This window comes from Micropterus dolomieu, linkage group LG01, assembly GCF_021292245.1.
Source record: "Micropterus dolomieu isolate WLL.071019.BEF.003 ecotype Adirondacks linkage group LG01, ASM2129224v1, whole genome shotgun sequence".
In the NCBI taxonomy this organism is placed as follows: domain Eukaryota; kingdom Metazoa; phylum Chordata; class Actinopteri; order Centrarchiformes; family Centrarchidae; genus Micropterus; species Micropterus dolomieu.
In genome coordinates, this window is record NC_060150.1 from 47,472,509 (window position 1) to 47,487,545 (window position 15,037).

A 15,037-nucleotide genomic window follows, 5' to 3' on the forward strand; every position below is an offset into this window, starting at 1 on the left:
GTGGGGGGGGGGGGGGGGGGGTTCTGAATCCTCCTCCTGTTGTCAGCCTGAATTATTTTTAATATTTTATTGTGCTTTTATTTAAATGCTGCCGTGTGATTGGCTGCTGCGAGATGATATTTGGCGCGCTGCTGCAGCCAAACGTCTCATCCACACAGAAAAAGCAAAATCAAATGATTTGCACAAATGCAAAGAAAAAAAATCTACATTTACTGCACAAATATTCTTAAATATATGATTGTTAACTCTTTTTACTATTTTGTTCAACTCATTTGTGTGCAGAAAATCCCCAGCAGTAATTCAAAAACGAGTTAAATATTTTTTATAGTTTTTTTTTTTTTTTTTTTAGGCTAATCTGGGGGGGGTTTTTTGGGGGGGGGGGGGGGGGGGCATTTTTACGCGCGAAGAAATTGCCTCGTGTCGTGTGATGGTGGGTGTGTCTGCTGCGTGGAAGCTACAACACGCTGATTCTGGCATCGATGCACTGCAGGCAACAGTGCGTGTGTGTATGTGTGTGTGTGTGTGTGTGTGTGTGTGTGTGTGTGTGTGTGGAGGTGGGGTGAATGAGTTGCTTAATGGGAGGCGTGAACGAATAATGCTGTGCGCGGCCCCGTTCACGCGCGTGCGTCCTGGTTTCACTCACAAGAATTAAAAAATAAATAATTGATAAAAATAATGAATTAATAAACAAAAGGCCTGAGGGAGCAGCGGGATGAAATAATTTTGTTTTTAAAACAAAGGAGAAGCGCGAAAATAAAAAAGGTAAAACGCGATTTTAGGGATCAAGAATGAAAAGATAACGAACGGGTTTGCATCTCTGAACAGGTGATATAAAACCTTTCAAATAGGCTAAAACCACAAATATATACTTTAAATATATAACAAATGTAAATAAATAAAACATGAATAGTTTAATGGCTATTTTTAGGTAATAAAGGGAGGGGAAATGCTGCAGATAATAAAAATTAAGGAAATAACGTTAACATAATCTCTCATTTCTCACGTGACTAAACTCCGTTTTATATTACTAATAATAAATACTGATTATTTTAAAACAGCCTGAATGAAAATTATTCAAGAGTCAGATTTCTGTTTTTAATAAACGCAGATTTTGGGTCGTTAAAATTAAACACTGACGATTTTAGGGGTTGTAGTGAATGGGGGGGGGGGGGGGGGGGGGGGGGGGGGGGGGGGGGTAGATTCATTCATGTGTTCTGGTGACCTTGTTTGGAGCTGATTGGCCCGTCTCACTGAGAGAAAATAACCCAACTGCTGCAGAGAGGAGGCTTCATGTCTGAGATGATGTAATGCCGCCACCTCCATATGGTGGTAGAGAGACACCAGGAGAAACAATGGAGAGAGAGACTGAAGAATAGTGCAGATTTTCACAAACAGCAGGTTCATACAAGAAAACAGTCTTAAGCACTAACACTTACAACTAATATATATTTTATTCCGGAGTAAAAAAGAAAAATGCTCAAAAAACATTATAGGAGTTTTTAGAATGGTTTATTTTGTTTTGGAGGATTAATCCAGTTGCAGCTTTAAGAGGATTATGGGAGTATTAATTACATATATATTACAGATATAATGGACATTTAAAGGCTTTACTATAAGCTCCACTTAATTAAAATCACAATATAAACATTAAAGTAATATTACAGCGACATAATACATGAAAATATGTGATATTATATAATATAGTAAGTGAGGAGTTATTATAGGCCTGAGTATCAAGAGTCCCAGAGGAGATATTAGAGGAAGACTGCAGGGTCACGTAAACAGAGTCTGTAACAACGGGCTGAATTTGTTCTACTTTTTGGACTTTTTGTGAATTTTGGCTCAAAATTTGAACTTCAAAGTTCATTTCTAAGGTTGGGAACAGCAGCTGAGTGTTAAGATTGATTGATCAGGGCGAGAAAATGGAAACGCAGATGAAGATCATGTGATCAAAAGCTCCAGAACTGAGTTTTCTTAGCTGCTATTACATATATTTGATGAGATCACTCAAAAAGACAAACAGAACAAACAAATACGCAAAAAGAATCATCATTGAAACTCAACAATAAATCAATACGGAGAAATACAAGAAATAGAAGTTACAGTTACTGATTAAATGTAATAAATATTACAAAATAAATATGGTGACGGTCAAAAACACAAATAAAGAATTTGGCAGGACAGAAGTTGCATAAAAAAACAAGCTAATTGTGAGAATGGACGCCAGATGTGGATGAAGAATTCAGATCCTTTAATAAAGTAAAAGTACCAATACCTCACTGTACAAATACTCTGTTACAAGTAAAAATCTGGATTGTTATTTACAGTAAGTAAAGGTATGTAAACAAGAATCTGTACTTCAAATATTAAAAGTAAAATTACTCCCGTGTGACTGTTAAACTACTACATATTATATCATCAGATTATCATTACTTATGTTTTCATTATGGATTATTCTGCTGATTATTGTCTTCATTAATCGATTGTAAAAATTCTGAAAATAGTGAGAAATGTTTTTGCCAGAGCCCAAAGTGACGCCTTCACAGTGCTTGTTTTGTAAGTTTAAACCTCAAAATTATTGAATTTACAATAACAATACAATACATTTAAATATTCAAAAAAGAAAAGCCGCAAATCTTCACATGAAAAATGACTTCAACGATTACCAAAACAGTCTGTCAATAAATGTAGTAAAAGTAGTTTAATTTATGACGTAACTTTTGTGTGTAAAAATCGTAATTTGTAAAGTAACTGGTATCAGAATGAAAATACTCAAGTAAAGTCAAGTTACTAGTAACTTAAATAGCTATTCGCTAGCTTCAGGTTTAGGAAAAGATCGTGGTTTGACACTTTCGTGACTTAAATTAAGTAAGTTAACTAACACTGCTTACGTAACTTAGGTAACATCACTAAAAGGAATCAATGTTGACTTATAGTTTCAGACCGTCCGGATCATGGTGATGTCACCCGTTGATTTGTGGGCCGCCGTTTTGAAGTCTCGCGTTTGCAACCCGCGGTACCGCACGTGACCATATTTGGACGAGACGGTGGAGCTAACGGCCTATGTTCCTCTAAATAGGACCATAATTTACTAAATGAACATCATGCTGTGTTGAAGAAGACTTGAAACTAGCAACTGAGACCATAAACTCATCAGGAAAGTGTTTACTGAGGGAATAAATCAGCTGAGAAGTAGAAACATTTTACCTTTATTTCTAATGGAGCCGGACTTCTTCTCAGGTTTAAGGGACTTCCGCGTTGGCGTTCACGTCTTGACCGACAGTATATGGTCGTATTTCTGGTGAGGACAGTCTCCCTTATAGTAGCACTGTTAGTGTTAAAGGGCTTCCCCACGTGTGTTGGTACCAGATGGCGAAAGACGTGACAAAGTGTAGCTATTTGACGCTCTGAGAATAAAAACGTGATCAACATTTGTAATCTAAGAGTAACTAGTAGCTAAACTTTTTCCAAATTCGAGGTACCTAAAAACAGACCTGGGTATGTTCCACTACTGCTTGTGATCTGTGATATTCAGCCTCACATCCTCAGGACGTATCGGACAGTGCAGCAGCTCATGATCTAATATCAAAGTAGAAGTTGTGCAAAATTGTCGGATTTCAATTTTCTGGCGAAAGCTTTGTTTTATATCAGCTACTGCACAGATCATCAGCAGCCTTTACAACATGACAAGCATGTTCATCAGTTCTCAGTGTCCTCTGCATTCGTTTGTGTCTCTTTATGATCTCAAAGTGAAAAAATCTGCTTTGTTTAATGTGGTTTGTGTGTTTTTATTATTAATACAGTATATGTGCTGCCAACGTGATGGAGATGTCCTGATTTGCAGTGTGTCACATTACCATGCAGCGCTACTAGGAGGTCAATAAGGGTCAGCTTAAAAGCAATTTCCTCATCAAGGTGTGTGTCCAGTTGTTGTAGTAATGCATGTGTCACTTAAGTCAAGATCTATTGAAGACTACGAGTTTGAAACGGGAAGAAATCTGTTGGTGTGGAGTCGTCTAGACCTCTGGAGCTAATGCTAGGCTACGTTAGCAGCTACTAGCATAACACACCTGATTCTCTGACTGACCTGTTGGTGGTCGAGGTTAATTGTGTTTCATGCAAATGGAAGTTTTTGGGCATAGACTGTATAAAATAAGTGGATGTAGCCGCCGTGACGTCACCGGTGGGTTTGTGGACTACAGTTTGAAGAATTGGGTTTATCGCCATCTTGTGTTTTGGAGCCAGGCACCAGAAGTGATGGACGAGACGGTGGTGGTAGCTAGCTTGGTTAGCTAGGAGCATCTGTGATTTATGTTAATGGTGCCTTCCATTTGACATGGGAAGTCGGAATGTCTGAGTTCAAAGTCGTAAATTTCAAAGGGAACACCCCCTTAAGTCGGATTTCCTACTTGGAAAGTCGGAAGAACTGCACTACCCTGACTTTGTGATCGAAGATGGCTGCTCTGAGTATGAGCAGCTGTAGTTTATACTGTTTTTTTTAGCACTTCTGTGTACTTGTGTCTCATAGAAATTTTCGCACACAAAGTGCTGTCCAATAGCTGTCTATGTTGCTGTTGTGTTTAGTACCTGCCACCTGCCAGCCACCTGCCTACAATCTGGCCTGGATTGACGCCAGCTTGCTTTTAACACTGTGGCTAAGATATAAACAATGGTCTGTGAACCGTGCGCAGACAGTTTTCTCCTTGAAAAAGCACAAAAGGAAATTGCTGACCTTAAGGAGGATGTCCGACGGCTCTCTGATGAACTCCAGCAAAGGAACTCGCTCCTGTCCAGCTTTAAGGCCCGTCTCCCATTGCTATCTAACTTCGATGCTGTCGCCTTCCCTCCATTGGTGGCTGACAGCGCCCAAACCTCTGGCCAAACAACGGGCAAGCCTCTTCAACCACCATCCCGCTTTACAACTTCCATTGCTCGGCGAAAAATCCTGAAGGAGGTGGTACTATGGCGATCCAGGGGTTTTCCTCACCCGGAGCTGGGGGGCAGTCGCCCTGCCAGGTCTGATGCTGCTTCCCCGCCGAGTCCGCCGGTCTCCACAAACGGTGTGGACAGCCTGGATCACACACCCTCCACCTGTAAGTCTACACAATCGCCATCTCTTCGTCCCCTTTTCCTCCCGACTACCTTGATAGTTGGAGACTCAATTATCCGGACCATCCGGTTCTTCAATGCCGCTACTCATTGCTTCCCTGGAACCATAGTCCCGGTCATCCTGGATAAACTCCCGGAACTGCTCCACTCACTCCCAGCCTCCATTTGCCGTGTAGTCTTGCATGTCGGGGCAAATGATATAGCTCGGGGGGGCCTCTGAACTGACAAAAGGGGATTTTGGCTGTGGAAAATCAGTTTTTATTTCCGGCCCTATCCCCACTCTTGGTCGAGGAACGGAATGTTTTAGCAGACTTCTTTACCTTCATTCCTGGCTCCAGTCAGCCTGCAAAACTCATGGCTTTGGTTTTATTGACAATTTTAATCTGTTCTGGAACCGCTCCACACATTTCTGGACTGATGGGGTTCATCCCAGCAGATTAGGCAGCCGCATGCTGGCTGCTAATATCCAGCACACTGTGCAATGCGCCCCACGTGTCTGAATAGTTACGCCACACACCCCCTCCACAGTAGCTGCCACTTATTCTATGTCCACAGCTGCACAGACCTGCGCTGTTTCCATCAGTGGCTCCCCTTGGCAGTTACCCTCATCTTTGATTTTGATTTTGAAGAATAAACATGCATCACTCTCATATTCCCATAGTAACGGTATCTGTTCGGCCACCTAAATCAAAAGTGAACAGAAAAACAGCTGTGCCTAACAACTTAATAAAAAAAACAAAAAAAATAACATAATAGCATGAAAATTAAGTGTGGGCTATTAAATGTCAGATCCCTCTCTTCAAAAGCTGTACTGGTTAACGAATTAATATCGGATCATAATATAGATTTGCTCTGTTTGACTGAAACCTGGCTGGGTCATGATGATTGTGTAAGCCTCAATGAATCCACTCCTCCCAGTCACAGTAATATGCACATACCTCGAGGCACTGGCCGAGGTGGTGGAGTTTTTATTTTTTATTCAGACCTTTTAGTCATGTCAAAACCCAAACTAAGTTATGGCTCTTTTGAAAGCCTTGTTCTTGGTATTTCAAACCCAACCTGGACAAATATGCTGCATATTTTAGTTGTACCGTGCTCCCGGTCCTTACACCCAGTTTTTATCAGAATTTGCTGACTTAGTCCTTAAAACAGACAAAGTAATGATAGTAGGTGATTTTAATATTCATGTGGACGTCAAGAATGACAGCCTCAGCACTGCATTTAGTTCACTGCTTGATTCGGTTCATAAACCCACACACTGTTTCAACCCTTGACCTAGTATTAACATATGGTATTGAATTTGAAAACTTGGTGGTCTTTTCTCATAATCCCATTTTATCTGACCACTATCTATTATCTTTTGAGTTCCAAATGATGGACTTCAAGCCACCAAGCCAATATGCCTCTAGTAGATCCCTATCTGATGGTACTGTAGTTAAGTTTAAGGATTTTATTGCATCAGTGTGTACCTCAATTACGTGTCTCATAAAACCTCCTATAGACTCCTATGCTAATGTCCATCCCTCACAAATTGATCCTTCACAAATCGATCATCTCGTGGACAGCACTACAGGACTGCTCCGAATGACACTGGACACTGTTGCTCCTTTGAAAAAGAAACTGATTTAACATAGAAGACTAGCTCCATGGTACAACAGTCAAACACGCAAGTTAAAGAGAACAACTTGGAAACTTGAGAGGAAATGGCGTCTTACACATCAAGAAGATTCTCATTTAATGTGGCAGGATAGTTTGAAAATGTATAGGAAGGCCCTCCGCAGCACCAGAGCAGCCTATTACTTCAGTTGTGTCCTCGTCCAAACCAGAGGTTTTGCATCAGTTGGTACTTGTTTGTTAAATATTATCAACCTTTCTTTAACAACAGGCTATGTACCTCAGTTTTTTAAGGAAGCGGTTATTAAACCACTTCTTAAAATGCCTACTCTTGATCCAGGGGTTTTAGACAGTTACAGACCGATATCTAACCTTCCTTTCATATCCAAGATCCTTGCAACAACTTATTCGAAAAATTTCAATCAGGTTTCAGAATGCATCATAGTACAGAGACAGCACTGGTGAAAATTTCTAATGATCTTTTAACAGCATCAGATAAGGGACTAGTCTCTGTATTAGTCTTATTAGATCTAAGTGCGGCATTTGATACAATTGATCACCATATTTTACTACAGAGACTTGAACACTTAATCGGCATTAAAGGAACTGCTTTAAGCTGGTTTAAATCATACTTATCAGATCGCACCCAGTTTGTACAGTTCTGCACAGCAGAGTTACCCATGGAGTTCCACAAGGTTCAGTCCTTGGACCTATATTATTCACCTTGTATATGCTTCCGCTAGGTAATATCATTAGGAACCACAGTATAAACTTTTATTGTTATGCTGATGACACTCAGTTATACCTTTCTATCAGACCTGATGAAACCAACCAGTTAGCTAGGCTTTAAATGTGCATTAAAGATGTGAAGACCTGGATGTCTTATAATTTCTTGATGTTGAACTCTGAAAAAACTGAGGTTGTAGTACTTGGACCCAAACTCCTCCGAGACACATTGTCTGCAGACATAGTTTCCTTGGATGGCATTGCCTTGGCCTCCAGCACCACCGTGAGGAATCTGGGAGTTATTTTCGATCATAACCTGTCTTTCAACGCACACATAACGCAAACTACAAGGACTGTCTATTTTCACCTTCGCAATATTGTGAAAATTAGAAACCTTCTGCATCAAGATGATGCAGAGAAACTTGTTCACGCATTTGTTACCTCAAGGCTTGACTACTGTAACTCCGTGCTTTCAGGCTGTCTCTCCAGTTAATACAAAACGCTGCTGCAAGCATACTGACAAGAACCAGTAGGAGAGATCATAACACCCCTGTTTTAGTAACTTTGCACTGGCTCTCGGTAAAATTGAGAATTGACTTTAAAATACTTCTTACATACAAAGCCCTTAATGGTCAGGCACCATCCTATTTGAAAGAACTCCTTACACCATACTGCCCCACTAGAACACTGCGTTCCCAAAATGCAGGGCTACTTGTAGTGCCTAGGGTCTCCAGATGTAGAATAGGAGCCAGAGCCTTTAGCCATCAGGCACCTCAGCTGTGGAATCAGACCCCTGTCTGGGTTTGGGAAGCAACCAACATTTCCATATTTAAGAGTAGACTAAAAACTTTTCTTTTTAGTAAGCTTTTAGCTAGGGATGTTTTTTCTGTATTTTGTGAGAAGGCTTATAGTTTGGGCTAGGGTATTTTATGAATTTCTATACATTTTAATTGTCTATTTTATTTTATTGTATTTATTATTAGTTTTATAATTTTCTATTTTATTGTTGTTTTTTAATGTGTGTTTCTTATGTGTTTTTGTTTTCTGTAAAGTGTACTGGGACCACACAGCTGGTGATTTTACACTTTAATAATAAACTTTAAACTTTTAGTATAAGTAAATACCGCACAATGTGTTTTTTTAATCAACCGGCATAACAATGACTAGCCTGGCTAGTTGCAAACAACAGCTGGCCGAGCGAGAACGCCGTCAACCTGGGTGTGACGTCATTCCCAGCTCCGACTTCCGAGGTAAATGGAACGCACCATAAGTGTGATTTTAACCTGGATACTAATTTTGGCTTGTGACAAACAGGCTTAAAAAAAAAAGTTCTTAACAGAAAAATTATCTCCTCATTAGCTTTTTCAACTGGTTAAATGTACACAGAGCAGCGGATACAAGTCGCCTCTATAGCCCCACCCTAAAGCCTCCCCTGCTTTCTGGTCTCTGTTCCTCTAAATGGGACCATAATTTACTAAATGAACATCATGCTGTGTTGAAGAAGACTTGAAACTAGCGACTGAGACCATAAACCGACAGTATATGGTCGTATTTCTGGTGAGGACAGTCTCCCTTATAGTAGCACTGTTAGTGTTAAAGGGCTTCCCCACGTGTTTTGGTACCAGATGGCGAAAGATGTGACAAAGTGTAGCTATTTGACGCTCTGAGAATAAAAACGTGATCAACATTTGTAATCTAAGAGTAACTAGTAGCTAAACTTTTTCCAAATTCGAGGTACCTAAAAACAGACCTGGGTATGTTCCACTACTGCTAAACTCATCAGGAAAGTGTTTACTGAGGGAATAAATCAGCTGAGAAGTAGAAACATTTTCTCAGAGACTTCCATACAATCACACTTTTAACACTGTTATAGCTACATGATGTCAAGGGATAGCTGAGAAACAGTATGTAGCGCACACGTCAAGTTTTGGACGTGCACGAAAGGACAGTTGGTTGGTTGACCTTTGCCGTCCTTCTTATGGTAATAAACACGTGGTTAGCGTTGCGAAGCGGTCGCAGTTTGGCTATAGTTTAGAAAAAGATGATGGTTTGGGTTAAAATAAGTACATAACTTAACATTTGTAAGTAAATATCCAAGATGACTTGAGGTGAATCAAACAGTCCAGTGTTTGTTAGACCCGTCCATCCACACTGACGCAGACTTTCTCCCTCTTTATACTACGTCACCTGACTTTTCTTTTTCTCTGTGACATTCGCACATGAAATGACACTGCATCTCTGCACAATATAAGTCAGTAGAGACTAAATGGTGTGAAGTGACACCATTGGTGTGTTATTTAGACGCCATTTGGTGATCCCAGGCTGGTTATAGGAGTGTGATGATGATACATCAGTTTAAACTCACTGCGAAGCGCCAGACACACATCTGTTGGCATGTTATAGGAAAATTATTGGGATACTATAGGAAAGATGTAGTAGAAGTACATCCCATGAAGTAGAAGCTCAGTGTGAACCCATTATTGAGGAACTGACACGGCCGATAGAAACAGTCACATGGTTTTTGTATGCTGCAGTCAGGACGAATAGATTTCTCCCCGCCGTCCTCCTCTAACAGCCGTGTCTCGTCCTACACGTCATGCTGTGTTAGTCCGCAGTTAGATCGAGTGGAACCGGACAGCAGGCGTGTTATTATCCAAACCGATCAATCAGCCCCATCCCCTGCTTAACGAACCACGTGCACAAACACACAGTGACTTCACAGAGGTCATGTAAAGGGGCGTGTGTGTGACTGGGACTGAGGAGGGGGGTGGAGGCGTGTCAGATCTGGCAACCCGTGCTGAGTTTTATTAGGGAGTTTTCTCTCCATTAAAGGGAATCAGAGAGGAGACGCTTGCTGATTACACATACAGAGCTGAACTGTGTGTGTGTGTGTGTGTCGCCACGCCATTTTGCAGTCATGATGCGAGATATTTTGGTGATTTCAGTTTTGCTACTCAGTTAAATATTTCAGTTCATGTTTAATGTTTTACATGTAAAATAATACATTTGTAAAAACCACACGTGCTTACATCAGGTTTGGACATGTCAAATGTTACTATATATACAACATCTTACCTAAACGATTGAATAGGTCGTTTGTCTATTGGAAACTACAATAACTTGTAAAACTGTAAGACGGTTTTCCAAGATGACATGCCCGAGGGTTGACAAGTATCACACCTTAACTAATCACATGACCTTGAACACGTGGGAAAGGTGAAACAGTTTTTGTTTGGTTAGGTTTAGGGAATCAAAAACTACTTGGTCAGGTTTAGGAAAACATCGTGGTTTGGGTAAATGTAAGTACATTACATAAGTCATGAAATGTATATCATCTACAAAACGTTATTTAACTTAAAACATGTCAACTTCTACTTTCTTTCTCAAGGGACTCCTCAGTCTCCTGAGTGAAAGTCCTTAGTTTACGCGACTCATCCATCCACCCCTACACCTTACACGAAGGTGTGCTCTTCACCTGACTTCTTTTGCCACTAGAGGTCACGGCCTAAATAAGGGTCGTAATAAACTTCTGCATAATCGACCTGTACGGCCGTTTCTCTGGTAAGGCGTGGGCTGAGAGCACCGGCAAACTGCAGATACGTGACAGTACTAATTAACCGCAACATCAACCTCAGGCAGACTGAAATGAAACTTAAAAGATGTGGTGGCAAGTTTCTAAAACACAATTAAAAGTAATTGTAGGAAAAAAATGAAACTTGAAATGAAAACATTAACATACAGACTGAGTGTAAGTAGCACACGTCGTGCTAAAGCTCAAAAGAGAAGTTTAAAGGTTAAAGTTGGAGGAAACGGATGAATAAACTCTTTAAATCGGTACCTCCTATAGGAAAGGTGGTCCTCACGTTTTGCTGTTCGCCCAATAAGAAAACAGAACAGATGTGGCCCATCAGAGGTCTGCCTTTTTCCTGCAAGGACGCATCAAAGAGAAGCTTAATGTGATTTTCTTTAATGTAAAATTCTCTCTCTTTCTCCCCCCCATCCTCTCCCCCGTCTCCCCTCCTCTCTGTTTTCCTTACCTCCTCTTCCTCGTCCTCTTCCTCCCCCTGCAGTCTCTGTGTTGCAGACGGTGCTGGTCAGTGCTGGTCAATGTGACTCTGTGTTTAAAGGTTTCTCGGACTGTCTGCTTCAGTTGGGGGAGAACATGGCCAACTATCCCCAGGACCTGGACGACAGGGAGAACCTGCACAAGATCTGCAGGTACGTTCACCACGCACACGTTCAGAGGGTGGAAACATCGCAATATTATCAGATTACGATATCATGTTAGAGATGGTCTTCCCATTTGGAGGAGGTGGACTGAAGTGGCAACAGAGGCTCGAGAAGGCAAAATATTAGAGTATTACTCTTTAATGCATGGCCTTTACCACGTCCTTGGTTTCTTTTACACTCCCACCAAGTGCTGCAAAACACTAAAAGACTGACAAGGGCAAACACTCACAAGAAGTAATTAAAGCACATGCTGGCAAGCTTTAAATATAAAGAATCAACAGTTGCTTACAGAAAATCCATCCATGACTGTAAATTCATGTGAGGATGGACTGAAAAGAGTTGAGGGTCAGATTCAAGGGCCCCCATTGTAGCCCAGGACCCCTAAAATGACAACATAATGTAGACCCTAAAAATGAGTCCAGTGGTCGAGTGAAACTGAGTACATTTACTTAATTAAATATGATGTAACTTAATTTTTAGGTACTCATATTTTACTTAAGCATTTCCATTTAGTGCTACATGTACTTCACTACGTGTGTGTGGAAAATATTAAACGTGATACTGCTCTATGTGTATTTATATATTATATTAATAGAGTTAATCATTGTAGTAGAATAAACTCCCCATAAGTAGATAAAACTACTGCAACAAATGAAGATGCTGCTTTCATGTTAATGCATCAGTAAAAATACTTTCCATAGACCTACTTAAAGTACATTTTGCTTCTGTACTTTTACTCAAGTAAGTTTTTGAATGTGAGGCTTGAGTATTTTTCCACTGTGCTATTACTGCATTGTGGTAGTGTTTGGTTTAATGGGATTGCTGCAGCTTTTGCAGGTGTTCCTGATATTTTGTCCACCCCCTGTGCTTTGTAGCAGTGATTTTGATTTTGATTTATTGGATTCAAGCATTTCTCAGGAAAACATAGGAACATTTTGTAAAATTGCACAGTGTAGAAAGTATACAGTCTATAAAGCTGTTTTGTGTAATGGTAGTATAGTATTATATAGAGAATAGAAAGCAGCCCTTCAACTATCACAGGAAATACTGCAAATTCATCCAATATCAGCAATAGTTCTCCCAAGTAAAGTAGAAAGTATATAAAACAAATTGGCAGTTTGCAGCATATTTATATATATATATATATATTTATATATTCTCTCTTTTTTAATGCCTATTTATTTGAATATTTGTGCAATTTTTTAAAAGGTTTCTCAGCATTTGACAGCGAGGCTTCTTGATCTAACAGAGAAAATAATATGAGTGATTTAACTGCAGACCCTGAGGGGGAAACCGAGGTTTGGGGCCAGTAGTTGGGGACTGTGCAAACCCCTTTTTATCCCCCGTGTCCACCCCACCACCCAAACCGGGTGGGCACCAGATGGCACGCTATAGCCAGAACCCCCCCCCCTGACACACACACACACACACACACATGATCTTTTAATTCAGCGACAGCTCCATCACAGCGGTGTTGAGGCGTGGCAGGAGGGATGTGTTAATACGCCTCCTCACACACATACACACACACACTAATTGCTCAGAGATGTAGCATCGACACGGCTCGGTTCAGGAGGTCAACATCAATAAGAGCAGATTGGAAGATTGGATTAGATACGCTGTGTGTGTGTGTGTGTGTGTGTGTGTGTGTGTCAGCACGCGCCGGCGAGCAGGCTGGTGTCGCCTTTATAATAGCTGGCAGGAGGAAGGAGGTTAAAAAAAAGATGAACAGATGAGAGGTGGAGACTAAAGAAAGAGAGCGAGTGGGAGCCAAAAACAGACAAAGAATGAGAGGGAATGAAAAGAAAAACAGAAAAACTAAATAAAGGACAGGGAAAAGGAAGGAATAACGAGGGCAAAGGGGTGAAGACAGAAGAAGATAGGGAGGACGCCGCCGCTTGAGTCTGAATAAAACATTATATGAGAAAAGAAGGGAGAGAGGAGGGAGGGAGGGGGGGTGAGAGTCATGGTTTACAAGAAGAAGGGAGGATGGAGTGTGGGGGAGGGAGCTATGAGGAGAGAAAGGAGAGCGGTAAAAAGGTAGGATGGAAGTAGAGAAGGAGTTTAAAGTCAGCTGAATAAGTGCCTTTATGTCACATTCACTGGAGCAGATGATGTCATATTATCCTATTTTAAGTAATTCTGGTCACCTGACGCTAACTGCTCTTATTATCATCATGATAACCTCTTTATTATACTTTGCGTGTCCGCCTCAGTCTTGTTCAAAGTGGACTTTATGTGCTGTGCTTATTATTTTAAACCCATCTTGTGTTCTACATAAAACTTACTCTGCAGCGCCGTCACAAATGTAGTGCAGTAAAAAAGCTGAAAAGTAGTTTAGCAGAAGCATAAAGTAGCATAGTACAACTGCAAGTACCTCAAATTTGAATTTAAGTACCCTTAAGCAACAGTAGGTAGTTTCTTGTCCACTCACTCTCGACTTTTTAATTCTTAATGTTTACATACTTTGTCCACTGAATTAAATTTATTTAATTTGGTTTATTTAGAAGCCTAAATGTCTAAAAACCGATGACGTCCAGTACTTCAGACTTCTGATATCTTTATTTGGAGCTTCCTGAGCAGGACGATTGCCAGGAGTTTAGAAAAAGCAGTGTATTTATTGACCTTAAAGTTGGATATCGAAAACAACATGGTGATAATAATAATGTCTCTTGGTGTCATTAATGGTAGCTTTGGTAGCAAGTAATCTGTCTTTTAGTTTGTCTTTCTGTCCAATACTCAGTGGAAAAGACAGTGGAGTAAAATGCTCTGAGGCTCCACACTTGCTTTAGTTTAGCTGTAATATAAACTTCACCGGCTGTGTCTTCATAAGCTTTTTCCTCGCTGTGTTTTCTGTGATGCCAGACTCTGGGATGACTTCCACTCTTGGCTCTGCCTCCTGACTAGATGATGCATTCAGTTTAAAACCAGCCTCCCACTGCAGTCATAAGCTTGTGGTGTTAACGCTTGCTGTGTTTTCTCCTGCCAGTTACTGGGATAACTTCCACTCCTGTGCCACGACGGCGCTGGCGGACTGCCAGGAGGGAGCGACGGACCTCTGGGAGAAACTGAAAAAGGAGTCCCGCAGCCTGGATTTCCGTGGGAGTTTGTTTGAACTCTGTGGCGGCGGCAATGCAGCCCCCAGATCAGCCGACGCCAGGGGCCTCGCCTTGGTCCTAACCACACTGCCCACCATACTGACTTGGCTGGCGTTTTAACAGAAACGAGGAAAAACATAAAACAAAACACAAAGTGAAAAGAAGAAAAAAAAAAAAAGGGAAAATACAAATGAAAAAAGAAAATAGAAAAAGAGCGATAACTTCTCCTCGATACAGAAAAAACAACTTCAAAAGGACCG

The 15,037-nt window shown here is 40.8% G+C and overlaps 1 protein-coding gene across 1 annotated transcript in view; it reads left to right on the forward strand.

Moving 5' to 3' along the window:
- nrn1a (neuritin 1a) overlaps positions 1-14,897 on the forward strand; it is a 16,908-nt gene extending 2,011 nt beyond the window's left edge. Inside the window, exons 2-3 of the mRNA XM_046045295.1 lie at positions 11,520-11,667; positions 14,669-14,897. Of these exons, the coding sequence (XP_045901251.1) occupies positions 11,520-11,667; positions 14,669-14,897 (377 nt within the window). The remainder of the gene's footprint in view (positions 1-11,519; positions 11,668-14,668) is intronic.
- The last annotated feature ends 140 nt before the right edge of the window (positions 14,898-15,037 follow it).